The 26,205-nt window shown below is 41.2% G+C and overlaps 3 protein-coding genes across 8 annotated transcripts; 2 read left to right on the top strand and 1 right to left on the bottom strand.

The window, feature by feature from the left end:
• The first annotated feature begins 742 nt into the window (after window positions 1–742).
• LOC121323115 (serine/threonine-protein kinase 17B-like) lies at window positions 743–9,776 on the top strand. The gene is made up of 6 exons (XM_041263909.1): window positions 743–1,435; window positions 5,295–5,507; window positions 7,294–7,432; window positions 7,687–7,813; window positions 8,736–8,784; window positions 9,255–9,776. The coding sequence occupies exons 1-6, from the start codon at window positions 1,311–1,313 to the stop codon at window positions 9,436–9,438; spliced, it is 837 nt and encodes a 278-aa protein (XP_041119843.1). The 5' UTR covers window positions 743–1,310; the 3' UTR covers window positions 9,439–9,776.
• Window positions 9,777–15,364: 5,588 nt separating this feature from the next.
• On the top strand, window positions 15,365–16,997 carry LOC121323409 (formiminotransferase N-terminal subdomain-containing protein-like). Its single transcript, XM_041264466.1, has 3 exons — window positions 15,365–15,483; window positions 15,851–15,853; window positions 16,865–16,997. Exons 1-3 carry the CDS (start codon window positions 15,365–15,367, stop codon window positions 16,995–16,997), a joined length of 255 nt encoding a protein of 84 aa, XP_041120400.1.
• A 3,190-nt stretch (window positions 16,998–20,187) lies between these two features.
• Window positions 20,188–25,696, bottom strand: nabp1a (nucleic acid binding protein 1a). Of its 6 annotated transcripts, none has more exons than XM_041262741.1 (7): window positions 25,677–25,696; window positions 24,839–24,956; window positions 23,657–23,795; window positions 22,526–22,597; window positions 22,164–22,248; window positions 21,293–21,341; window positions 20,188–20,545 (listed from the first exon to the last, which is right to left on the bottom strand). In XM_041262741.1, exons 2-7 carry the CDS (start codon window positions 24,930–24,932, stop codon window positions 20,325–20,327), a joined length of 660 nt encoding a protein of 219 aa, XP_041118675.1. In that variant the 5' UTR covers window positions 24,933–24,956; window positions 25,677–25,696; the 3' UTR covers window positions 20,188–20,324. The 6 variants fall into 6 exon arrangements, with proteins under 6 accessions (XP_041118675.1, XP_041118673.1, XP_041118670.1 ...); XM_041262739.1 differs by lacking the exon at window positions 25,677–25,696 and adding an exon at window positions 25,601–25,618; XM_041262736.1 differs by lacking the exon at window positions 25,677–25,696 and adding an exon at window positions 25,281–25,594.
• Window positions 25,697–26,205: the final 509 nt, after the last annotated feature.

Raw genomic sequence — 26,205 nt, 5'->3', positions numbered from 1 at the left:
CATTTCTTTAGATAGCTACATATTTCTACTCTACAGATCTGTAAAACTACATTTTCTGTAAAACAGCTATACGTTTGTTTATATAGAATTCTTTTTGTTATTGCACGCCTTCAGGCCTGGGAGGTGTGTTGATCTCATGATGAAGAAGTTGTATTTCTAAATAAACACAATGAAGCACACTGGTTAGAGCACAGTTTTTTGGACCACAACAGACCAGGCAATAGTGAAATGTCTCACCCCCAACAGAGATGGTCCAACACTTTTTTCCAGGACCTAGTGTACTTTAGGAATGGAATCCACGTGTTTTTTCTTGATCGGAGACTGGGGCTTCGTGATCAATCCGCTCCCCACACTTAGAAGTAAAGGACAGTACTTTATCACTCCTCCATTACAACCGCTATGGGATGGCCGCTAGGTGGCGGCTGTCTTCTCTGCACAGTAGAAGAAAAAAATACTCATTAAAGCAAAAATAGAACAAATGAACATATCCAAAGTTAATTACTTGTATTTTGTTCTTAAAAAAAAAACAACAACTTTATTTCAAAAGCTTAAAAAAAGATCGATGATTTACTACTCTCTACAAAAATATAAATTCAAAGAAATATATTTACACTACTTAAAGTAAAACTTGTGTGAAACAGAGACAGCACTATGGAAGACAGAATACAGAATCGCATGGGAAACCCCGACCCCGCCCAGTGCCGGCTGTGATTGGTGAATCTGAAAAGGCTGACGTAATGCTGGAAGTGGAGCTCAGTTTTCAAACGAAAACCTCCTGACTGGCAGGGTAGCAATAGTTTGTGTGTGATCGTAAAACAAGAAAACAAACGCCTTTTGGACGTCTTCACGCTTGGAAGAGACAATAAAAAGACATTTCTTTCTGGAAACAGTTTTGGATAACTGAAAGGAAGATACCGCTTCTTATTTTTTGCTCCCCCCCCAGGATAGTTTGACACGACAGCGCTCGTTTTACGCCGGGCTGTGAGAGTCGGAACTGTGTGTGTGTGTGACGGACTGGTTCATGAAAAATGTACACTTTTTGTCAAGGAGAATTTGTTTGCAATGCTGGTGTTACGAGAAGTGATCTGTGATGGGACTTGTCTGGACTTTTCTTCAAGTTATTAACAACAACAGTTATAAGCAACGGCATACAGTTTACAATATTATTATAATACAATACATAGATGCGTTTTTAGAAACGAGTTATTAAACTAAAGAAAGTGACCGGGAGCTGCTGTTGAAAGACGGGCTATTATTATTATTATTATTATTATTATTATTATTATTATTATTATTATTATTCTGTGCCAATGATGTCTAGGAAGAGGTCGGAGAGTAAGTCTTCTCCGCCGGGACTGCTCACTGAAATTCAGACCCCGATCAGGACGGACGGTTTGGATAATCATTACCACATCACCTCAGACGAACTTGGCAGGTAATCTACCCCTAAATGTTGTCTTTTGCTTAAATCCCCCTTTTACATCATCCCCATCGAATTTCTTTGTTGTCATTCCTTTTTCTGTCTTACAAAAGTTCCGCTTGCTTTTCTCCAGTTATGCTATGCTTTAGCCTCTCGCGGTATGATATCCTGTGCTTTGCCAAGCATTCCCAAGCTTTATAATACTTTACTTTTTACTATGGGCAATGTTTTAATAGTCTCAGATATTTAAATATGTAGACGTACTGAAGAAGATACGCCTTTTATTGCATCCTAAAAACGTGTTCTCAGTGAATTAGCCTTCCTGGCTGACTGTTTGCTAAACAGTTTGAGTGTACCCTCACGTGACTTGTACTTCATTTGAAACCCCAGTTGGCCTTCCAGTTTGTTTATATCCTTTGCCTAAAGCATCTTCTACTCCTGTCCTTTAGAGGTCCCAGAAGTGTTGTGAATCTTTTTAATTGAAAATAAGCAAAACGGGTTTAATGTAATATATAACACATTATAAAAGCATCCAGCCATTAATCACTTAGTCATAGAATTAAGAACGGAGGTGTTCTTGGACTGTGAGCTACGTTTCCAGAGACTGGTACACCCCTTCACGCTGTCCTGTAACTCTCACACTAAAATCACCACTGGGAAACTTCACATTTTTATAATACCAGGAAATACCAGTCACATCTTTTACAGAATACTCCTACAAACACCACTGAATATTATTAACACTCACTCGCTCTCACAAATTAAAATTCAAATGTTCTTTATTGGTATGACTGTTACAAGTACAGTATTGCCAAAGAAATTTATAATACAACAAATAAACATACACATTACATATCTATGAGCAGAGAAGAACTACCCCCTCCATCCCTCCGGCCCCAGTGACTGTAACACAGGTCATGTGTTTCTGCAGGATGTCTACACGCTGCCTCTTAGGCTGTGGCAGGCTGATACCTGTCTGCTAGATTAACTATCTGCTCCTCACCCAGTAGGATGGGGACTTTAATGCTGTCCAAGAGGAGTTTAAATTTTGGTATTTAGCTCTCAAATTTAGGAATATGTTTCCCCCGCATTTCTATGTATTTTGAGAACGATAACATGAAGTTCATCCTCCTCTCACTTTCTCTCTCTCTTTCACTCACTCACTCACTCACTCACACACACATGCAAAGCTTGTTTTAAATGTAATGGTTGCATGGACAGGGGGCCTGTGTTAATTTGCTTGGTTAGAAACAGTACAGAAACAGGTTGGTTAGAAACAGTCATTGAAAGAGTGTTGTGTTGGTTGTGCTGCTACGTGGAGTTCAGTGCCGTACATCCTGGCTTTAGACTTTTGACTCGTCCCTAGGAAATGGCAATGCAGTATCAGTTCTTTTTTTGTGCATGCTTTGGTGATACAGTAGCATTGTTAAAAATGAAGTTAGGTGAGAAGTCCTTATCAATGTTTAGACTGACAAAGTGTCTTTGTAGTACTTGTGATTGGGTGTTTTGAACAATTAGAGTTTATAAGGACTGCATGAACCTTTTCCATCTTTAGAATTGCTCCTAAGGTTTTAAATTCTTATCAAAGGTACAAATATAGAGCTTGGCTGTAGTGTGTACTGTACACCAGGGTGTGTGCAGAACAATATAACGTTATTTATTCAGTGCGTATGTTTCAATAGTCAATATTTAGTAAGTCTTTTGCATGTCCACATGAATGCTGAGCACATCCACAGTACTGCTGTAGGGAATGCATCATGAAAAAGTGCTACAAAGGTGTGAACATGTTTAACTGTCAAGTATAGAAACTCCAGTGTAATCTAACAGCTCTATAGTCATGATAAGGTGGCACCGAAGTGTTGAGGTTTGAGGAGCACTTTTTGAAGAGTAGATTTGCTGTTGCCGAGGTTACCGTGTAAATACTGCAGATTCCTGCATCTGCTACTCCTTGTGCAGCAGTTTGATTTAGTGGGTTTGCCTGTCACTTACAGTACTTACTCCCTCACATAAAACAATGTAAAACAGGACCTTTCCATCAACTTCCACCAGCAATACGTCTCTTGATCGCAGGTCACATTGTGATGCGTAGATAGAATCATACTGTAGGAGGTGGTCTTTGATTAGTATCTTGAAACATTTTCACTCCAGGGTTAAAACACACAAACGATACAATTGCTAGTGAAGTCAGACAGCAATATGGAAAAATATATAGGGCTGCATCCTAAGGCACTGAACTTGAGGCTCTGAAACTAAGGGTAGAGAAGGAATTTAGAGCTGACAGATGTGGATTAATTTTACTGATGTCTATAATTTTCCACTCAGTGAAAGTGATGAGACAGTTGTTTTGCAATGCTAAAGGAAGGGCAGGTATACTCTGAAGGTGAATTCAGAGTCTGCTGGAATGTTTGCAGTGCTGCTGTGCAAAGCCCCGCCTAACTGACGGGAAGAAGCCATTTCTCAAGAGGTTCTTTTGTGCTCCTGTGAAAATGCTGAGCTCTGTTGCCTTGTGTCTAATGTTATCGCAGCTATTTGAGAAACATTAAACTCTGGAGACCAGCCTACCTTGAATCTTCAGACCAGAGAGACAACAAATCGCCCCTATGATGGTCACAAAATTCAAGTATGAAGTTCTACTGTGTAGTAGAATTGCACTACAGATTGTTGCTGTATTGATGTGTTTTAATAAATAAATAATGCACTGTACATTAGTGAGGCATTTGAGGGCTGACATTTTGGAACAAATGCTTTTAAAAATATCCATACTTTGACAATTACAATTTGACTGGGTCATGCTGAGTGCAGTTGTGTATATTATTAGGGTTTATATGGGTTGATGCAACCTTACACATTAGTGTATATTGTTCCTGATGCAGGATGTGTGATTAGCTGAGGGGCTTGAATCAGTAACACTTTGTTTTTAGTCATCTCTGGTAGCAGGAGGAAGGAAATGAGCGCATGTTTAAACAGTGTGGTGGAGAAACAGGAACAGCTGGCTTCAGGGTTCCTCTTTCATTGTTTCTGTAGCTTTCTGTTCTTCTGAGCTTGGTGGTATAACTCAACGCATTGGCTAAGGGGATGCAGTGACTGCCACTCAATAGGAAAATTTTTTTTTTTCTTAAAGACAAGCCTAGTGCTGAGACTACCCCCTTGGAGAAAAAAAAGAAGAGAAACTCTTGCACTATTAAGTGTTGCTAGAATGCAGTCTCTGTTTTCTAATCTGGAAGCGATCCATTAAGATGACCCTATTGAATACCTTTTAAAAGATGTGTTTAAATAGCATCTGCATTCAGATCCATCATAGTTTATCAAACTGATAGAGATTGCATGTTGGGTCGATTTTGCTTGCACTGAACATTCATCATGAATACAGTCAGCAGTCTTTTAAGAGCTGTAGATAATTGCTTGTGATGGTTCACTTGTTTCTGACCACAATGCAGCAGCAGAAAAAGAAACAGGAACAGACTCATGATGCAAAGCCTGTTTACGGCCCTTCGTGTTCAAGCGCCCCTTACTTGGCTGAAGTAGAAGCTTTTCTTATTGCTGTCTAGAGGTGGAGTATTAAGGATAGATCCAGTTGCCACATCTCATCAGAATATGATCCAGGATGTCTTGTTGAAGAATGGGAAACTGGCACAGACTTATGGTTTGTTTAGGTTAATTCCTTTTTTAAAACTGTATTCAGAACCTCATTGAGTTTTTGAGATGTTTGATCCATTAAATGACTAGTAATAATTCCAATTATAATTCTAGGTATTTAATGGTAGCATTGCTATAGAGGACAGGTTGCTTGAATCTGATTGGTTATTGTGCATTTAAATAATAGGAGTCATCTTATGAATTGAAAATGATCTCTCTCTCTCTCTCTGTGTCTCAGGGGTAAATTTGCCGTGGTTAAGAAGTGTGTTGAGAAGTCCACGGGGAAGGAGTATGCTGCCAAGTTCCTGAAGAAGCGTCGGAGAGGCCGTGACTGCAGAGTGGAGATCGTGCACGAGGTGGCGGTTCTAGAATCAGCGCGGTGGAATTCACGCGTGATCAACCTGCACGAGGTGTACGAAACAGAGCATGAGATCGTCCTGGTCCTGGAGTAGTGAGTACTGGGGCTGCTTAGGTTTAACCATTGCATACTTCAAAATTAGAACAGCAAACCTGATCAAAATAGGATACCAGAAGATGATTGGCATGAGAAGTATTCAGCATACTGGACGAAATACAACAAGGGGTTAAGCCTGGATCATTCTAGACTGCCATTCCATGTGCAGCAGTCTCTGTTTCCCTGTTAATCCAAAGGTGACACTTGGGTGTCATTCCTCAATATTGTGTGTCTGTCTACATTCTTACATACAGGCAGGGGTGGGGCTCTTAGTTTGCATGGTTTTTTCTCTTTTTTTCCTCTCTGTTTCTAAGTAAGCTCATGGCTATCTCAGCATGAGTGACAAACAATCCCCCTCACTCACTCACAACCCTGGCAGGATTTACAGCGTCTGATCATTTTAAAGTACCCTGTTGAACTTTAAGCCTGTCCTTCAACATTGTTCCTCCTTGTGCTAAAACAAAGAGAAACTGAATGCAAAAGTGCACGTCACTACACTGGAGTTGGAATGTAGTGTTTCTTCTTCTAATCCTCAAATAACAACACAGCACTCAGAATATAGGCAATCAAAGGGAGAACAGAGTGGTGTTGTAGTTGTATAGCAGTCTTAGTTCACTTCACAGAGAGAGCAAGCTGTAGATAAATGATTGTTGACTTTGTGAGCAAGGCCATTCACACCTACAATACCTTTCAAAACACAACGTCACTGAGGGAATGGTGTGTTCCCTTCAGATTCCATCGTCTTTAGTCATGAGAGATACAGAGCTATTGGTATGGATGTTGAATGAGAAGCATGTGTGTTTTATAGTTAGAGTGAACACACGCTCGCACACATTTCATTATATTTTCCCTTAAAAAATATAAAAAATTCAGCCCATCATTAATTTGATCTTATTACAGCTCACACAAAGCGTCAGGTCAGCACGTATCGTGTAGCTGATTGTATTGTGTGTTGTTGCACCCCTACTCAAAAAGCCTAGTCCTTATAGCATGTAGGATTCTGATACAAAACCATGTGCAAACACACACACACTTTAGCGTTAACCAAATGGTGTCTGTGGTAGTTTGTCTTGTTACAATGTCGAAGCCCTTTAGTTTACTGTTCGTCTGTGGGGCTGGCAGAGGAGGACATTCTCTACAGCACAGTGATTGTGCTTGATGAACAAGCCCCAAACGGCACACTGCTATGTGCACTGTAAATGTTCACACTTGTACAGGTTGCTGTTAGCTGTGGTGTCTCTTTGTGTTTAGACACTGTACACATTAACTGGGCTTGGCCTGGCTGGTGCAAAGATATCAGATACCGGTTACATGCCCACATCCTCACCTAAACGTGTCAGGGTAGCAGAGCTCTGTCTCCTGGTGCCACAGGCAGCTCAGCTGCGTGGGTTTGTTGCTACACAGGCAATGGGCGAAGTCCTGTGGATAGAACCAGCGTAATCTTGTCCTGCATTACATAATCTAATGACACTGACACAGAGGTTGTGAAAGGAGGCTTTTACCTGATAAGGAGTCTGTTTATGCTCACTAGCAACATTGTAATAATGCTGGAACTTCATGAAAGCTGTGAGTAGAAATGTTGAAAGCTTGGTACAGGGAGCACCTTTCTAACTGACTTGAAATCCTGGTACAAGGAACACCTTTCTCATGGGAAACTAGTTGTTTTTAGCAATTGTCACTTAGTATCTGAAATCTAGCTGCTGCACCATTGCAGTCCTGCTTTGTGATTGAGGTGCTGAAGCTGTGGTGTGAGTCCTCATGCCCTTCATGCTGTGTGTTTCAGTGCGGCGGGGGGCGAGATCTTTGATCACTGTGCTTCGGAGGAGGCGCTGACAGAGAGGCAGATCACCCGGCTCCTCAGACAGACCCTGGAGGGAGTGCACCTGCTGCACCAGAGCAACCTGGTGCACCTCGACCTCAAGGTGACACAGCCTGATGAGGAATTGATTTCAGATATCATCGTGTTTTTTTTTTTTGTATGTTTTTATAATGATTCTTTCTACTAACTGGCCAATATGACATTATGTACAGGCTTCTGACTGGTTTTGCTTTCTATCTAATTTTAAACAGTTTTTTTTATTTTTTTGTCAAAATGTGTGTTCCCTTTTATTGCAGTTCTGAAGCATTGAAAGCTGTTTTGGTAACCCCTTTCCCCTCAACCTTGTGTGTCCTGCAGCCACAGAACATCCTGCTGACCAGCCTGTCTCCCCTGGGGGACATCAAGATCGTGGACTTCGGCCTGTCGAGGAGGCTGGGGACAGGCAGCGAGCTGCGTGAGATCACGGGTACCCCGGAGTACGTGGGTAAGAGAGCGAGAGAGAGGAGTCGGATTGAACTCAAACAGGCTTCACTATCCGAACAGTGAAAACCACTCTCCCACTGCTGTTCTACACAGGCTCACAGTTAAGCTTGGTTCATGCGTCAATCTGCTTCAATACTGTCAGATCACGATTAAGAGTTAATGCTTCAGTTGGCACGATTTAAGCGAAGGGATCTAGTCTGTCTCCTGGAGGTCATAAGCCTGAAATATGAACCAGCCTTACAGCAGCTGGTTTTACTCGGGCACTGCAGGGCTTGCTTTTGCACAGTGTTTTCTTTTCTAAATGAAAGTGGAGGCTGTCTGCTGCGTGAGTCTGGAGAGTAAGCAGCAGAGACTCGTGTTATGAAGCACACATGGAAAGGGATGCGCTCCTCCGCAGATATTTCCTGAGGAAACCCTGTCCACTGGCATGTTTATTCAATGGTTAATTTATCTAGTGGTTTAATCAACAGGAACAAAACATTTTAAGAGTTTATTTCCATATTAGTCTTACAACAGAAAGATACCTAAGAATACAGTACTCTGTGTGTTTACAATCATTTTAGCCTCAAAGCCGGTTTAGAAGGAATGAGTAATTTCACACGTGGAGACACTTACTGCACATATTAAACCCCCAGACTAGAATTTCCACACAGGAAAATTGCCTACACCACACATTTTCTATAGAGTGCATATAAAAGTGTTCTTGGAATTGCCAAATGCAGAAAGAAACCAATTTGCAAAGCTTAATATTTTTAGGCAGAACTTTTTTTCATTTGTTTTTATTTAGCATTTTTCTTTTCCAACCAGTTAACCAAGATACAAACCAGTGTGTGGTCCTGTTACCTTGAATGTTAGCTGTAAATCTGATTACTTTAATATAGCATCCACTTACAAAATCATAATGAATTTCTGTTTGTTTTCAGCACCAGAAATACTAAACTATGAACCCATAACAACAGCAACAGACATGTGGTAAGTCATTCCACTGTGCAGTGGTTTTCAAACTCACAAACAAGTGTGTAAACATGTGTATATCAACTTATACATTGCCCAGTGATAGTAATAGTAGTCAAGTCTTAATTACTTACCATGACAAGATATAATGGGGTATGGCTAAAGTGCTGGGCTGCAGTGTGGAAGGCAGTGGGATTGAGTAGCTCAGTGGTTAGAGTGTTGGGCTGCAGTGGAATTGAGTAGCTCAGTGGTTAGTGCTGGGCTGCAGTATGGAAGGCAGTGGGTTTGAGTAGCTCACTGGTTAGAGTGTTGGGCTGCAGTGGAATTGAGTAGCTCAGTGGTTAGTGCTGGGCTGCAGTGTGGAAGGCAGTGGGATTGAGTAGCTCAGTGGTTAGAGTACTGGGCTGCAGTGGGATTGAGTAGTGAAGCACAGTATATCCATGGTGTCAGACTGCAGATTGCTCTATAGTCTTGTTTGTTCTGTGCAGGAGTGTGGGGGTGATCGCGTACATGCTGGTGACAGGTGAATCTCCATTTGCGGGAGACAACAAGCAGGAAACCTACCTGAACGTGTCACAGGTCAACGTGGACTACTGCAAAGAGGCCTTCGCTAGCGTGTCAGAGCTAGCTGTCGACTTCATCAGGAAGCTGCTTGTCAAATCGGCAGAGTGAGTAATCACACACACGCACACACACAGTCGGCAGAGTGAGTAATCACACACACGCACACACACAGTCTGCCATTCCTGATACAACATAGAGAGAAAATGGACAATTGAGCTCATAATAAAACCTGCACTGCTGTGGGAGTCTTCTTTCCATTCCTGTGTGGGGTACCAGCATGCTTGACGACAATAATACGTCTTTGTAATAACACCAAAGATATTTTGTCTGTTAAGTTTTGTGAATGGGGCTCTCAGTGTATTACAGAATTGCATGACAAAGGTTCAGACCCAACCTTGAACAGTCTATAGTGTAAATCGGCAATAAGAATGTTATTATTTTACCTTCCTAGTATTATAAGGTACACCAAACTGTATTATATGTGTTGTGATAGGATTTCATATTTATACAACCATATTTATAAATGTTCATGGTAAAAATGAAAAACTACAAAAGATCAGATACAGTACATTTTCACGGATAGTCCCACCCCCACCCCCACCCCTTAATTATTTTTTTTAATTAATTAAAACTAAAATTAATATTATCATATATATATATATATATATATATATATATATATATATATATATATATATTATATATATATATATATATATTTATTTATATTAGTTATTTGCATATTATTTGCATATTCAATTACACACTGAGTCAGTACTTCTGTTAAGGAAGCTTTATTTGAATAGGAGAAGCTGCATAGTCATGGAGACTAAACTGTACAGTACAACAGAATTAATTGCCATATAATAAAATAGGATAGTTAGTCAAAAATGTATTTGGTCTTGGCCGTTGTGTTTTTTTTCTTTTTTTAATGTCTTAATAATACATGTGTGAGGAATCACTTGAAAAGTGCTGTTCTTACTAAAGCTCACAGGCCTATCTCCAGTGTGTGGTAATAGGACTCCCATTGCATAGCAGCTTAATCCATTCCAGCTGACCAGATGTGTTTTTGCTCAGTGCCAGCCCCCTAGGGAGAGAAGCACAGGCAAGTGGGGGCTCCCCATCCCACGGGGAAACCCTGAGGACAAAGAGAACATCCTGGAGGAGTCCCCCTCCCTCCCTAAGAGGTTCCGCTTCGACGACTCACTGGCATGAGAGAGCGTGCTCTGAGTCTGTGTCTGTGTTTGTGTGTCTGTCTGTGGGGTATTGAAGGTACGAGGTGCATGATTATGTGCTACCTGAAATTCTCATACCCTCCAATAATCTCTCTTTTTTTTTTTTTTTTTTTAAATGAAATGTCCACTGCCATGCTTATATATATATATAACTACCCCCTGTAGCCCAGGCTGAGCCCATTTCCATTTTTTTCAAATGTGGATTGTGAAACTTTTCTGCCAAATTAACTAAAGCTAATCTTGCAAAACTGTTTTATCCTGTTTCAGTGGTTCAGGATGTTCTACAGTAAATGACCCTATATATGTGTACGTGCATCTGTGTGTGTGTGTGTGTGTGTGTGTACGTGTACGTACGTGTATTTTTATGGCTTGAATTAGTAATCCTGTGGTTTGTGTTGCACTTTGGATTGAAGAAGTTTAGGCATGGCACTGCTGTAAGATTGCACTTTGAAAACTGGAATTTTTTTTACAGGGTTCCTTCCTGGCATGTGGCACTGGGTGTGTTTCTGTACACAGTGTAACTGTATCTATATCTATATATCATAATGCCAGTCAATACTTAAGTATTTAATACCACACATTGTGCTATAGCTGCTTCTGTACATGATTATCACCTATAGCTCTCTGTCCTGCATTTGTAGGGCATATATTAGATTAATCAATGAAAATCATTTGTTTGAGTGCTGTATAATAGTTCTTCATGTTTCTCATGCATGAACTTTCCTCTGCTGAAATATGTACCGAGGGTCAGAATGCTCTCAGTATTGCATCAGCACTTTCAGGATTTGCTCGTTTACTTTTCAATCATATACACCTAACGTGACCTTGGACCTGCCTTCTAACGCAGTAAGAATCTCATGTGCTTCCCTCATATCTCAAATTACTGTACAGCAATCAAACATCTGCACATGAGTAAAACAGAACGAAGGAACAGAAAGAAACCAAGACCTCTCCCACCTTAAACAAGCAGCAGAACAGGGTATAAAACAAACAAATAAAAAGAAAGGGCCAGTCAAGCAATTCATGGGAATACAAACATAGTGCTTGTATAATTACAACCGCTAAACAGATAAATAAGTTAGAAAACTACAAGCAAACTGAAGCAGCTAGTCAGTGCTAGAGAAAACACCTGCACTAATTACAGAATATTACTACACAACAAAATGTCATGTGTTTCCCTTCAAAACCACATTGGTAGTAAGCATGACCCAACTTCCACTCGTGTGTATATATATATATATATATATATATATATATATATATATATATATATATATATATATATATATATGTGTGTGTTTTTGCTCCCAAAAAAAAGTATTACTGTTGATGTTAGTATTTTTTTTTTTTTTTTTAATACAAAAGTATCCCTTTCCACACAAAAAGCTAACTGTGTGTGTGTGTGTGTGTGTGTGTGTGTGTGTGTGTGTGTGTGTGTGTGTGTGTGTAAAAAAACAAATAGCCATTTAAAAATATTTTTTAATCAGGGAAAATTGTTCGAGGAAGAAAGTGCCCTGTCCCTTCCCTTGCAGAGCATGCATTGTGCCAGTACAATTCACAAAGTCTTACTTGCTTTCTGTAGTAATCATATGCTAAGTGTGAGTTCTTTATGCAATGGGGAGCGATCAGTGGGCAATTCTTTGTATTGGTGTGTTTTCAGAGAATGTGTTTGTCTGTGCTGTACTAGTGTTCTCCAGCTTGTTGTCCCAGGAGCCAGACTGAGCACTGCAGACTAGGACCTCACAACAGAGGTAGAATATTATTAAAAGAGCTGGCCCACTTGCGGTGGAAGCTTAATTTTGGCCTTATCCCTGCTTATGGTACGAATAGGAAGCCTCGAGGAAGTGCGGAGATCCTGCCTGTTTATCAACGGCCCAGTGACCCCGCTCCTGCATTCCCTTCTTAACCAATGAGGTCACCGTTCACAGGATTCCAGAGAACAAAAACAAAACCAAAAACACATAATAAAAGCTGCAGATCAGGTTTTTATTCAGAAGCAAGTCTGGAAGGAATTAAAGAAAAATGAGAAGCAGCTTAGCATAGCGTGCAATTGCAGTAAGAGCCGGTTCCACAGCAGCTGAGCCCAGCCCTCGCCTGCTTCCCACATCGAAAACAACAGTATTTCAGGCAGCAGAAATGCAGCTCTTATTATCTTTCATTTAAATGGTGCAAACTGGAGCAGGTCCCAATAGGAATCACACCAAAAAGGGAAGTGGCTTTGATTTCACTGGTTTGCTTCAGTTTTCTTATCGATGCGCGTCTTTTATTCTCATTTTGTTCAGGTCATCGTGACTTTGTTTTAAAAGCCCATGCACTTTTTTTTTTTTTTTTTTTTGTAAACCTGGTTGAAGATCTTCAAAGGTGTGCAGTATATTAAGTGTAAACTACTTATCCACTGCTCTACAAGCAGGAGGAACAATTGAAACATTCGAGAGCATTCTTTTCAAAGTACCCAATAGCTCTTCCAGGGTGGACCAAGTGCAGCAAACTGAAAGAAATTAATACTATTGTGTATCATCGCCTCCTGCCACCCCCCCCCCCCCCCCCCCCCCCCCCCCCCCCCGGCCGGAGTCAGGCTCACAACTTATCAAATGACAATCTTATCACATGGAATTTCCTTTCCATTTGCAGAGCTAGAAAGAACAGATAAGAATAGCAAAGCCCTCCCCCACCTTGCTGCTAATGGGGAGATGGACTGCAGGAAGTTTTGTGTTTCACTTTGAATTCATTTAAAAAATAATAAATAAATAAACACTGAGCGTGTAAACACCGTTGGGCAATGTGTAGTTATGATCAGCAGCTGTATGAGATTGGGCTTGTTTTGCACGTGTCTCTAAATAAGAGCAAATGGGTCAATGTGAGTTTGTCTGGATAGCGTGTGTGTGCTTTAAAGTTTACTACAGCAATCGCGGAATGTTTAATCTCAAAGTGGAGTGAATAGCAGCCTTAGAATGGAGACAGTGTTACCAACATTTACAATACCAGCAAACTGATTTCAAAAATCTAAACTAAAAAAAAAAAACTATGGTTGTATGTTATTCTTAAAAACAATAAGCATTATAACTGAAGTGCTCTTGAGGTTGTAGCTAACGAGATTATGCCATACAGCTCCCTCGCCATGTGCTTCCATTCCTACACAGGGTTTTGGACACTAAAGCAGATAATGACCTACATAGCGAATGGATGTGCATGGCGAGATAAATGGAATTATTGTCTGGCGGAAGGCCCCGTAGTCGGGGCAGTGCTCTGGCACCCCGAACAGGTTGCTCTCTACGAAGTTGTCGAAGCAGGTGAACTTATGCAGGTACATGCGTGACGCTCGCACCACCCACACATGGCTCCCGGGGAAACGCCTCGACAGCAGCTCGGCCATGTTCTCCAGGCTCCAGCGCTGCCCCGACTACAGGGCCTTCCGCCACCTCCGTGGTGCGAGGACATCACCTTGTGGAAGTTCTGGGGGGGAAAAAGAAATTCCATGTTATTCAAGGATCGCATGCAGGAAGTGTACTGTGGCAGGGTGAGTGTCTGGCTCAATGTTCATGTTCAGTTAAGATAGAAGCGCATTAATAAACCTTGTGATCTTTTACTGCATTTACAATCAATCATTATGTTTTATACTAGCATTGTATAATATATACAGTGGTAGATCCGATATCGATGTGATATAGCCATCTAACGTTTCTTTGTATCAGATGGAAGTGATGTCACCCTAAGATTAGCTACACTGTTCAATTATTCTTATTGGACTGGATAGATACATATATATATATATATATATATATAATATATATATATATATATAATATATATATATATATATAAAACATCCTGCACCATAAAAACTGATTTCCACCCCACTCAAGGTAGGAGCAGCAAGAAAGACAGAATTTTGTATTGCTCAGCATCCCATACAATATTGTACTGTAAATAAACTGCTCTACCACTATGCACACGTATTTATACCATATTGTAAGAATACTTACTACGTTTTTTGTTTACCTTTTATTTTGAAAAGTGATTATATTTTATATGTACACGTCATTCATACAAATCGTCAAATTACAGCTAAACTAGCCTACAGTATTTGTAAATATATATTAACACAGTATAACAACACTTCAGTCCACATTGCGCTGATACAGCGATGTCGAGACTGATCAAATGCCAGTCGTGCTTCTCCAACCTGTACATCTCCCGGGAAGAATATGGCATGTTGATTAGCGGGTCTAGCCGCGACTGTCTGAACGCCTCCCCGGCTCTTGGGCGCAGCGGGGCGGTGAAGCAGCATCTCACAGTTGCAGTTGCGGTTTTAAATGGTTGCCTTAAGCAGCACTGCATGGCTTGTTTACAGTGTACAGCCCCAAGGGGGCGACATCACAATACAAACAGAGTTAAGCCTTCGTCCAGGTATAAAGTTCTGCCTCTATAATAAATGTATTGCATGGGCAGTGCCATGCCCATAGAGGCATCACTTTGGGATCTGTGACTACTGAAGCATCACTGACTGGTGTTGACTTGGATGCAAAAGCACCTGCCAGCCAAGCTCTGAATATAAGTCATTTTTCAAAGTTTGTCAGATCTGAAGTCTTTCCCTGCCTGGAAACTGACTGCAAGCTGACATGCAGCTTGTACATATTACATAACACATGCTAAGGGTTCTGTTTGCATGACAGGGGAATCAGTCAGGATATGGACAGCCCATTTACAGAAAGGTCTATGCTACACAATGTGTCCAGTGTGCTATCCAGTCTGTATAATGTACATTTACACGGTGGCTGTTCAGACACACAGCGGGCAGCATGTCCTCCTCAAGGCTGGGTCCTCGCTTGGCTGCCTGTCTGCTGAACATCTCAGAAGCGCGGAACAAGGAGATCGTGGAGACGGTTGCCAAGGCAGCAGTCTATGATAAACAAGGTAAGCCAATCAGAACATGTTCAGAACATTCCACTTGACTTTACTGTGCCAGGAGTGTGTTCTCATGCAGGGTAGGGTGGACTACCAGCTGACAAGCATTCAAAACGGCATTGACTGTACTGTGTTCTTTTAATGTTAAAACACGATTTATAATGTGCACTTCACCCTGTCTCGCACTTCTATTTCTCATGAGAAGACAGTCTTATACCATAAGAGACAGGGATATTATTATTATTATTATTATTATTGTACATATTGAGTCAACTATTTTTCATAGATTCCTAAAGTCATTTCAATATCTCCCATATGATATTTATAATGGACATTATGTATTTATTTGCTTACAGAACATAAGAACATAAGAACATAAGAAAGTTTACAAACGAGAGGAGGCCATTCGGCCCATCTTGCTCATTTGATTGTTAGTAGCTTATTGATTAGCCCAGAATCTCATCGAGCAGTTTCTTTGAGGATCCCAGGGTGTCAGCTGCAACAACAATACGGGGGAGTTGATTCCAGAATCTCACGATTATTCTAGATTGTAAAAAAAGAGGACTCCTATTTTCTGTTCTGATGCCCCTTTGTCTAAACCGCTTGTTGACCCCTGGTCCTTGTTTCTTTTTTCAGGCTGTAAAAGTCCCTTGGGTCAACACTGTCAATAGTTTTAGAATTATTATGTTGCTTGAATTAGGTCTTCACGTAGTCCCTTCTGTGTTCAAGACTTTGAACAGATTCAATTCTTTTAGCCTGTCTGCATATGACATGCGTTTAAAACCCTGAATAATTCTGGCGGACTCTTCTTTGCACTCTTTCTAGTATCTTGTTGTTATAGCGAGGTCACCAAAACTGCACACAATATTCAAGATGAGGTCTTTTCCTAATGCATTGTTAAGTTTTAACATTACTTCCCTTACCATTTAATTTCAACCCTTTTCACAATTATATCCGAGTATCTTGTTAGCCTTTTTTAGAATTCGTCCCCACATTGTCTAGATGACCTGCATTTCTTTTCAACAAAAACTCCTAGTGTCTTTTTTTTTAGATGTCCTTTTCCAAGTTCAATATCTGCGCACTTCTATTTCTCATGAGAAGACAGTCTTATACCATAAGAGACAGGGATATTATTATTATTATTTATTATTTTATTCAATTAATGTAGATTAGGAAGAGAAGGAAACCTAATATCCCTATTACTAGGTTTTTCCTCTAATCAGTACTTTCTGTTTTCTAAAAAACACTCCCTAATCCATGTACATAGCGTTTCCTTGAGTCTATGCTTTGCAAACAAGCACTCACAAAGATTGCTAAAGTCATGCATTACTTTTGTTTTGTAAAGTGCAGTATATATTAATGAGTTACCTGAATAACCTGTGTCTGCAGGGGAGGCATGAACAAACCACACTGCTCAACATCTTCAAGGATTTTGATTATAACAGGTCAGTCCTCACCATTGAGAAGCTAGGCAAGGAGTCCTCGCTGCCACAGGGTTGGGAATGCCAGCAACGGTGTCATTTGTAGGGTTCTTTAAAGAGACGGTAGCTTCTGATTTGTATACAGTCTGTATTACACTGTGCTTTGCTGAGTTCAGAAGCTGCTCTGCTGATTTGTATACAGTCTGTATTACACTGTGCTTTGCTGAGTTCAGAAGCTGCTCTGCTGATTTGTATAGTCTGTATTACACTGTGCTTTGCTGAGTTCAGAAGCTGCTCTGCTGATTTGTATACAATCTGTATTACACTGTGCTTTGCTGAGTTCAGAAGCTGCTCTGCTGATTTGTATACAGTCTGTATTACACTGTGCTTTGCTGAGTTCAGAAGCTGCTCTTCAGTCATACTTGCCAGCAGTTGACGTGACATGACAGGACAGGCTAGATTGGCCAAAGTATCTACAAGCTGCCAGCGCCAGTGCCATCTAGTTCAGTCAAAGTAAAAGTGGCTTGGAGCTTGGTTTCAAGACTGCGCTGCACTCCTCCTCCTCTAAGTGGCGCTGTGATGTCTGCCTGAAAAATAAAAATCTCAAGAGAAATTGCTTTAAGCCATCTTCAAGAAATGTTGTTTTAAACTAGGATGTGCTTACAGCTGTATCCCATGAATTAATCAGCCATATCTAGAATACAAATTAAACCTTCTGGCAGCTGCTGTTGGATGGAGTGTTTTATAAGGTCAGCCACCTTCAATTACAGAAGGAAATTGGGCAGTAAATAATCTGACACAAAGGGTCTGAGTGCTACAGCAACACTAATCCATGAGCTTACTGCACCTGCATTCATTTGAAGCTGTGCTTTTAGATCCCTGGAGAGCCCAGATCACTAGAGTACATTGCATGCTTTTGCTTTGTTTAAACTGCAAAGCCTGCTGAATCAAATCCAAACAGACTAAACAGCTTGCCATCTATTATCTCCACCAGTATGTTTGGGGTATCCAGTACTGGGAACTAGGTTCGGGTGTTCCGGGGTAAACAGACCCTCACTGAAACAGCCGTTCAGAATATTCGGAGTTCATTTTCTGTATTATCTAGAAGCATTGTATCAATTTCCTTGTTGGTAGTTGGCAGCCAGTGCCTGTCAACGTCTGAATTCCTGTCAAGGGACTATACCTGCAGCAAAAACTGTCCTAGACAAAGTTGTACGTTATGGGGAGGGGTACTGGACAGTGTACTCCAGCTATTCCAGTGTCACAGGTGCATTTCATAACCTGAAGAACACAGTACACAAACACAGCTATTTTGACAAAACAGGAGAAAAACTGGGTAACACACATATTGAAAAGGTACAGGACTGCCTTCCATCCACTGTATCGCTGAACACACGTTCCTGCAGAAGTTTGAACGGATTTGCTTTATACTCTCTCTCTCAGCAGTCTTTAATCCAGTTCAGTCAATCATAAACTGTGTAAAGCCTGGTTTAGCAGATGTTGCTTGCTTTAGACAAATACAGCTTTTTTGTTTTTTTTTTGTAATTTTTTATTTTTATTGTCACCACCTAAAATTTAACCAAACTGAATAACAGTAAAAAAATAAATATATATAAAACCCTGAATTACCACCTCAACTCCACTACGGTCATTTTTGGTCAAGAAGAGTTACACCAATGCAAACAGCAACTCTACCATATATATTTTTATTTTAAGCAGCAAGCTGCAGTTATAGGCATTTTATGAACAGTTCACTATCTCTCACACACACACACACACACACACACACACTATCGTGAAAAAGTATTTGCCCGGTCTGATTTTCTGCAGTTTTGCATATTTTTTACACAATGTTATCAGATCATCAACCAAATTTATGGAACACCCAATGCCCCCTTGTGAAAAGTAATCTCCCCCTTAGACTCAGTAACTGGTTACGCCATCTTTAGCAGCAATAACTGCAACCAAACTACTCCTGTAGTTATTAATCAGTCTCTCCCAGCACTGTGGCCCACTCCTTCATGCAGAACCACTTCAACTCAGTGACGTTTATGAGTTTGAGCATAAACTGCTTGTTTCAGGTCCTGCCACAACATCTCAATGGGGTTCAGGTCTGGACTTTGACTAGGCCATTCCAAATCTTTAAATTTCTGATGTAGATGTTGCTTGTGTGTTTCGGATCATTGTCTTGCTGCATGACCCAGCTGTGCTTCAGCTTCAGCTCACGGCCGGATGGCCTGACATTCTCCTGTAAAATTCTCTAATCCAGAGCAGAATTCAATGTTCCTTCAATGATGGCAAGTCATCCAGGTCCTGATGCAGCAAAGCATCCCCAAATCATGACACTACCACCACTATGCTTAACAGTTGGTATGAGGTTCTTACTGTGGAATGCAGTGTTCGGTTTTCACCAGACATAACGGGACACTTTTGACAGTTCCACTTTTGACTCATCTGTCCATAGAACATTGTTCCAGAACTCTTGAGGATCATCCGGATGCTTTTTGGCAAACTCGAGATGAGCATTCATGTGCTTCTTAGTGAACAGTGGTTTCCGCTTTGCTACTCTGCCATGAATCCCATTTTTGTCCAGTGTCTTTCTGATGGTGGAGTAATGAACACTGACTTGACAAGACGAGAGGCCTGCAGATCCCTGGGTGTTGTTCTAGGGTTCTTTGCCTTGCTCTTGGGAGAGATTTTGGCAGGACAGCCACTCCTGGAAAGATTCACTACTGTGCCAAACTTTCTCCATTTGAACAACAAGCCTCGGACGGTGGTTTGGTGGTATCCCAGAGCCTTAGAAATGGCTTTGTAACCCTTTGCAGACTGGTAAGCATTAACAACTTTTTTTTTTTTTTTTAAAAAGAGGTCTTCAAGAATTTATTTTAATAGTAGCATGATGTGCCTCTAGAACCTGTGTGCTGACAACTTCACTCTGATGGTAAAGGCCCAAGAGTCAGATTTATATTGGGCAGGGCTGGCCCAAATCAGACCCGATTGTTAACCAAAGCATTCAAACAGCTGACCCTAATTATCCCTTTAATTGGGTTGAGTTAACTGGGGGGGGGGGGGCAATAACTTTTTCACACCTGAAGACTGCATGTTTGATTACCTTGCACACCACACAAATGAAAGCAGCACCAAACTTTGGTGTCATTTTTTTGTCTCGGGCTCCCTCTGTATACTATTACAACCCACAAAAATATCTAACCAAATTCAATGTGAAAAATGTAGAAAATCAGACAGGGGGCAAACAATTTCAGTGTATGTATGTAGGAAAAACACACACAAAAAAATTTGCAACACAAAACTTTACACAGTTCCATGATTTAAAATGAAAAGTGCATTTAGTGTTCAAGTAGGGTGAACAGTTAGTTCAGTGAGGTGGCTGTCATCACTGTCTCCTCTAGCAGGAGAGGAGGGAGGGGGGTGGTTATCTTTTGGTCCTGCGTGGGTCTCTGCCATTGCTGATGGTGGTGGAGGGCTGCGGGTGCGCAGGAGGGTTGCCCCCTGCTGTCTGCTGGTTACCGTTGCCATTGCCCTGCCCACGCCCATTGGTTCTGCCAGGCCACCCATAGGATGGTGCTGGGTGCTGTGGGTGGCTGTTGGCAGGGGTCGCACCCATCGTGGAGTATGACTGCTGAGAGCCATTCCCTGAATAAGAAGAGACCGCGGGGGGGGGGGGGGGGGGGGGAAGTAACCCACATCAAAAAATGTAATACAAAAACATTAAAACACACAACTAGAGCTGCCAAGACCTATATAAAGCAAATCATCCACCACATGTTCAGCCAGATTCCTACACAGCCCCAGATGAATAAACTCAAATGAGGATATACAAGGTTAACACATTAGCTAGGGAGTCAGTTTTTTTTTTATTTAATTAAAACTTCCTACTATAGCTTTTCACTTCCTCGGATGCAATTAAGAAAGGTTTAGGTTCACAGGTGGAGTGTTTGTGTATGCCTGCCATTCCGAGCACTAGAACCTTTCATCAACAAACCTGGAAGGAAAACAGCCCTAGACATCTGAACACCCAGAACCAGTACAAAGCCAGGGCTAGCCTTACTGAGGGCTGTCAGAATCAAATCAGGCATGTCGTGTCATAACTTCTGATTAATGCTGCTATATTAAATTAAGGGATGTTAACACATGCAAAAAAGTGCGTGATGAGCTCCTGAAAATGCTGCTGGCTTAGTGCCGAGGCTGCCAACGCTTTCTCATTGTATAAGACATTTCAGTTTGAAACAAGTTGAACCGCTTGGATTCCTACTTGAGACTAGCGCAGGTAATGCAGGGATACTGCTCAGTATAACTTACCTTCTGGCTTTCACAATTTCACTTGATCAATACACTGGTAATTAGAATTGGAAATTGAAGTTCATGTTTTGTGCTGCATACCTGTATTTGAGCTGTTTGTGGGGGAGTTGCTCCTTTGCTCACCTTTGGCCTATACAAAAAAAAAAAACACATCATCCATTACAGGTACATCTGTACAGCCGATTTCGCAATACAAAGTGTACATGTAGTCCACACAAATATAAGGAATCAAGACCAGTTACTGGTGTATGGAAGTTGACTGTATGCAACTACAGCAGGTTCAAAGTCCAATTCCTAGTGATTCTATCTGGTCCAACTTAAATTTCAGATTAAAATATAACTGGTTTTGTGCTTTGAACTGCAGCCCTTTCACTCAGACAAGGCCTTCAGTGACATCAGAATGGTCAGGCCTGAGAGCTCCTGAACTGCACTAGAATACGCTCCTTTCAACCCATTTCAAATGCGTCTTTAAATAGCAAACTGTTTGGTATCAGTGGATTTCATTTTTAAAAATTCTACCTCCTGTTATCAAAACAGGGGTGGGAGGGTGTACCATAGGGATTACTAACTCTGTCACCCCATTGCCACCAACTCTGGGCCACGTTGGGCCATCCCGGGGCAACGGGCTTAAATGTTCACGCTTTACCTACACCATGGAAATCCCCGGGACTTTGTGATGAAACCTCTGTAATAGTTGTGACCCATCCCCAATCTCGAGCTTGTCATGACTCTGATCAGTACAATAAACAGAGGCGCTGCTCCTCGAATCCAACAACAGCAGTTACACCCCATACTATTAAAAGCACTAGTTCTAACCAATAACCTGCTCCTGGTGCCCCACTGTGCAGCGTACACAGTTCTGTAAGGCTACCTCATATTTGTACCAGGTGTCTACACTTTAGTGGGTCTCTAAGTGTGCAGAGTGCATTGCCGTGCCTGCTGTTTCACTTACACTCTTGTTCTGCAAGGACACCTGAGACAGGAAGTCTGGGTTGGGTTCACTGAAGTTGGGGATCTCAGAGTACACCATGCAAAACCTGGGGAGGATATCGAAGAAACTGGGTTTAGCACACAGACCTTGAACAGATCTGGGACTTTAAAGACTTTCTATCAGGCAGATTAACCCAGAGAATAGCAGTATCATTAATACACCCTCTGACAGGCAGCTGCATCTATATAGTCCTGTATTATTGATACATCAAAAAGCTACTTTTAAGGCATTGATAGCTTGCACTGTATTAATGCATGTATATAAAAGGATATACGTGCTTGTCACATTCACAGTGGGGTATAATAAATGAACGTAGTTCTTACTCCCCGATCTTCTGCAGGTCTCCCCCTCGTCCCGTGTACAACGTTAAGCAGCCTTTCCACATGGAGGCGTAACTAGAGGAGGCAGAGGAACAGAAAAGCAGCTAGAGATGAACAAGAACAAAGCAGGCAAGTGGCACAATGCCAAGGGGGCAGCGGCTTTGCTGGAACAGTTGGTATATGTACAGTAAAACAGTGACAACGATCTGCATCAGGGTTATGGTTAATACAGTGCAACAGTAAAAACTGTGACAGTGACAATGATCTGCAGCAGGGATATGGTTAATACAATGCAACAGTAAAAATGGTAAACGTGACAGAAAAAAAAAAAAATTGTGCAAAACAGCTGGTTAAAACAATATTACAGTGAAACACTGGTAAAAGAAACCAAATACAGCTGTCCACCAAATATTAGGCCTAATTCTGACACAGCTCTGTAAAACTACTGAAAATACCCTAAAGATATGAAGTTGGCAAATGGTCTCAAATGGTCTGAGACACTAGTGAAGTGGCGGCTTGACAACGGCACACCGGCTTGAGCCAGAACCACTGCTAGGGTGAAATGACCCGGGAAGTTAAAGCAGAACAAAATATAGATGAGAGTCTGCTTTCATCAAGTTGCACTTTTTGCCACAGCATTCATTTCTTTCAAATCAGCATGCAAGATCTACATGGCAAATGAAAGTGAATGGCAGGGAAATGAGGACGAAAAGCTGCATCTTACAGCACAACAGCTGGTTTCACAGCCCCTGATCAGCACTCACCTTGTCATCCGTAACTACTACAACACTCAAGTGCACCGCATTCAGAAATGCTAAAAGAAACTAAGATCCAACGACAGTGAAAAAAATCTCCAGCTGAAACGTTTGTCTTTGAATTTTAATTTAGCATTGCCCTTGGACTACCTTTAAGCTAATATTGAGCACCAGGATTAGTACCAATCAGGGTCTGTGAATCATCTGTACAAAACACTATGGGGTGTATAGGCAGAAACATCTAATCCACAAGAATGTTTCGGCTACAAGTCATCACTGAAGTCACTGAAAAACACCTGTAGTGGAAACTCTTGTCAATGAATGTTACAATATTATTTACACTGTACATTCAGGGTTCCATTTAGCATTGTGGACATACCCTCTGGTGAGACGAATGATGTCCCCAGGCTGGATCAGTGTCCCCAGCTCATCCCACACTGATATCGTGATGCTGCCACTCTTGTCTGCCACTTTACACGACCGCACCTCGTGCCCATCTTTAGTTTTGGTAACTCTACCTGCACAGAAAAAAAACAAGACAAATGAACTGATATCATGCAGCAGCATGGCTACCTACAGTCTGTATGCAGTCAAGCAGTCTCCCCTGTTGACAGGTTCCCCATTCCAACACTACCTACAACTTCTCATCCAGATATTAACAAAGCACATTTGTTCCAACTTCCCTCTCTCCATCAATACATTATTATTTGTTTATTTAGCAGATGCCTTTATCCAAGGCGACAGACACTAGGGAGTGTGAACTATGCTTCAGCTGCAGTCACTTAGAACAAGGTCTCACCATAAAGACGGAGCACAAGGTGGTTAAGTGACTTGCTCAGGGTCACACAGCGAGTGAGCTGGGACTTGAACCAGGGACCTCCTGGTTCCAAGCCCTTTTCTTTAACCACTGGACCTCACCGCCTACATGTTTTATTGAAAACCTAGTTTGATTTGCATACCCTCAGTCAAAATACTAAGCACTTCTTTTTTGGTTCGAGTTACTACTGGCAGAAAATATGGCCAAGGCATGAACCTACAACAGCCCAACTCAAAGTACCTTACATAACAAAGCATACATCCCTGAACCTCCTCTGCAAAGAAGCCATTTTATTTTAAAAAGTTTTATGATGATTATAATGTAATAAGAATAATCAGTATTCATATTAATTTACTGATCCTATCCTGGTACCTAATTACATCACAAAAGCATGTATTCTGGCCCCAGCACTGGCAGGCTGTAGTTGGGAGAGGCCCAGGACTGCTGAGATAGTGTGACAGCAATGTGTCCCTGTAGGTTTCACCCTGCTATAGCAAATACTACACACATACATGCAGCACTGCTTCTTGGCCTTTGTAGAATCACCAATAAATAAGGAAAAAATGCTGCATACATTGAAGACTAGGATATAATTCTCTCTCTCGATCAGTGCTCAATACAGACAATGTCTCAATGTCAATGCCTCGGATTATTAAGATGCGGCTCCTTTAAGAGAAAGGAGACAAATGGTCTCTCTACACGTGTGGTTCCATTGGGCAACACGTCTGCGCCTTCTTAACTTACCTGTCTCCAGTACAATAAAGACGATATTTAAATTTTTCAGCCCGGGTTTAACTTCTTTTATCAAGACAACTGCTTCGTTGGGAATGCTCGACATTGTAACAGCTGGCAATGTTTGTTACTAAAATATATGGAAAAAAAAAATACTTATTTAGCAGCGGGGTCTGGGCTGTGGTTGCGGCAAAATATCTAAATAACAGTTTTCAGTTGTGTGGCAAGTCTTATTATATTGTGTGGCTGTATTATATTCAGCCTTAAAATGTGGGTTTCTGAGAAACGACACCTTTGCCTTATTGCGAATCTATCATGCTTGTCTAAAAAACAAAAAAAAAGCAAATTAATAATCAGATCTTCACAGCCCTTTTGTTTCATTTAGAGGCGTTTAGCATGACTGTCCATCACTGTATATAACAAATTCAAACTACTTTTAATCGCATTACTGTACCATCAAATGACCCGTGGAGCGAAAACTACCTCGATAAACCAGCATTCGCAACGCTCCACTCTCTAACTTGCATTGTCTAGATCTGGCGTACAGAAATTAAATCTTTCCTTTTGTTTCCTTGAGTGTTTAAACGCTACTATTGCAGCAGACCCTTGATTTAATTATTTTAAAACATTACTGTATTTTAAAACTGCGTATTATTATGCGTTAACACACTAACTGTTGTTGTGCATTTCAGATTTAAATGTAGAGTATGAAACTGTGTTTGGAAGGCCTCTCGAATTAAAAGAGTCCACCCTTCCAGCTTCCTTCGCACAGACCTACAGTTTGAATGTTGAATTAATTGTATTTAATTTTTTAACTATGCAGCTCGTTCCTATTGAAACCACCACTGACCCTCCCTCCGCCACACAAAGCCCACGAACTGCGCCAGCGTGGGTGCCGTCGGATGTGTAAAAACAGATAGGCTGTACCATCCTACAGCTGAAAAGGGGCGGAAGGCAGGCTACTTTCAATTTCGAATACGTTAAATGTTCGTAGCTTTGTTCACAGTTAACAATGCAGTGCACATACACATATTTAGCGACATAAATTATACGATAAAAACGGCCACACAGCAGTGACGGTATATTGTTACTACATACACAAGTACAAGCACCACGAAGGCTTGTGGTGGTACCGTCCATGGAATGTGTTTTTTTTTTTTTTTTTTTTTTTTGTAACAACGGCCTCCAAAGACAGACACTGATTGGACAGCTGGGAAAATGACCGAACGTCTAGTTTTTCTTTTAACTCTTGCGCCGCTGGTAAAGAGACGCCGTGACTTGCTGACTGATTCGTGTTTTTTTTTTTTTATTTTATTTTATTTTTTAACATTGAAACTTTAAACCTACCGAAGTGGCTACAAGTTATAGCACGGGAAAAA

The sequence above is a fragment of the Polyodon spathula genome, chromosome 11 (assembly GCF_017654505.1).
Source record: "Polyodon spathula isolate WHYD16114869_AA chromosome 11, ASM1765450v1, whole genome shotgun sequence".
NCBI lineage: Eukaryota > Metazoa > Chordata > Actinopteri > Acipenseriformes > Polyodontidae > Polyodon > Polyodon spathula.
The sequence above is the reverse complement of the archived record's forward strand: the minus strand, read 5'-3'. Positions and strand labels throughout refer to the sequence as shown.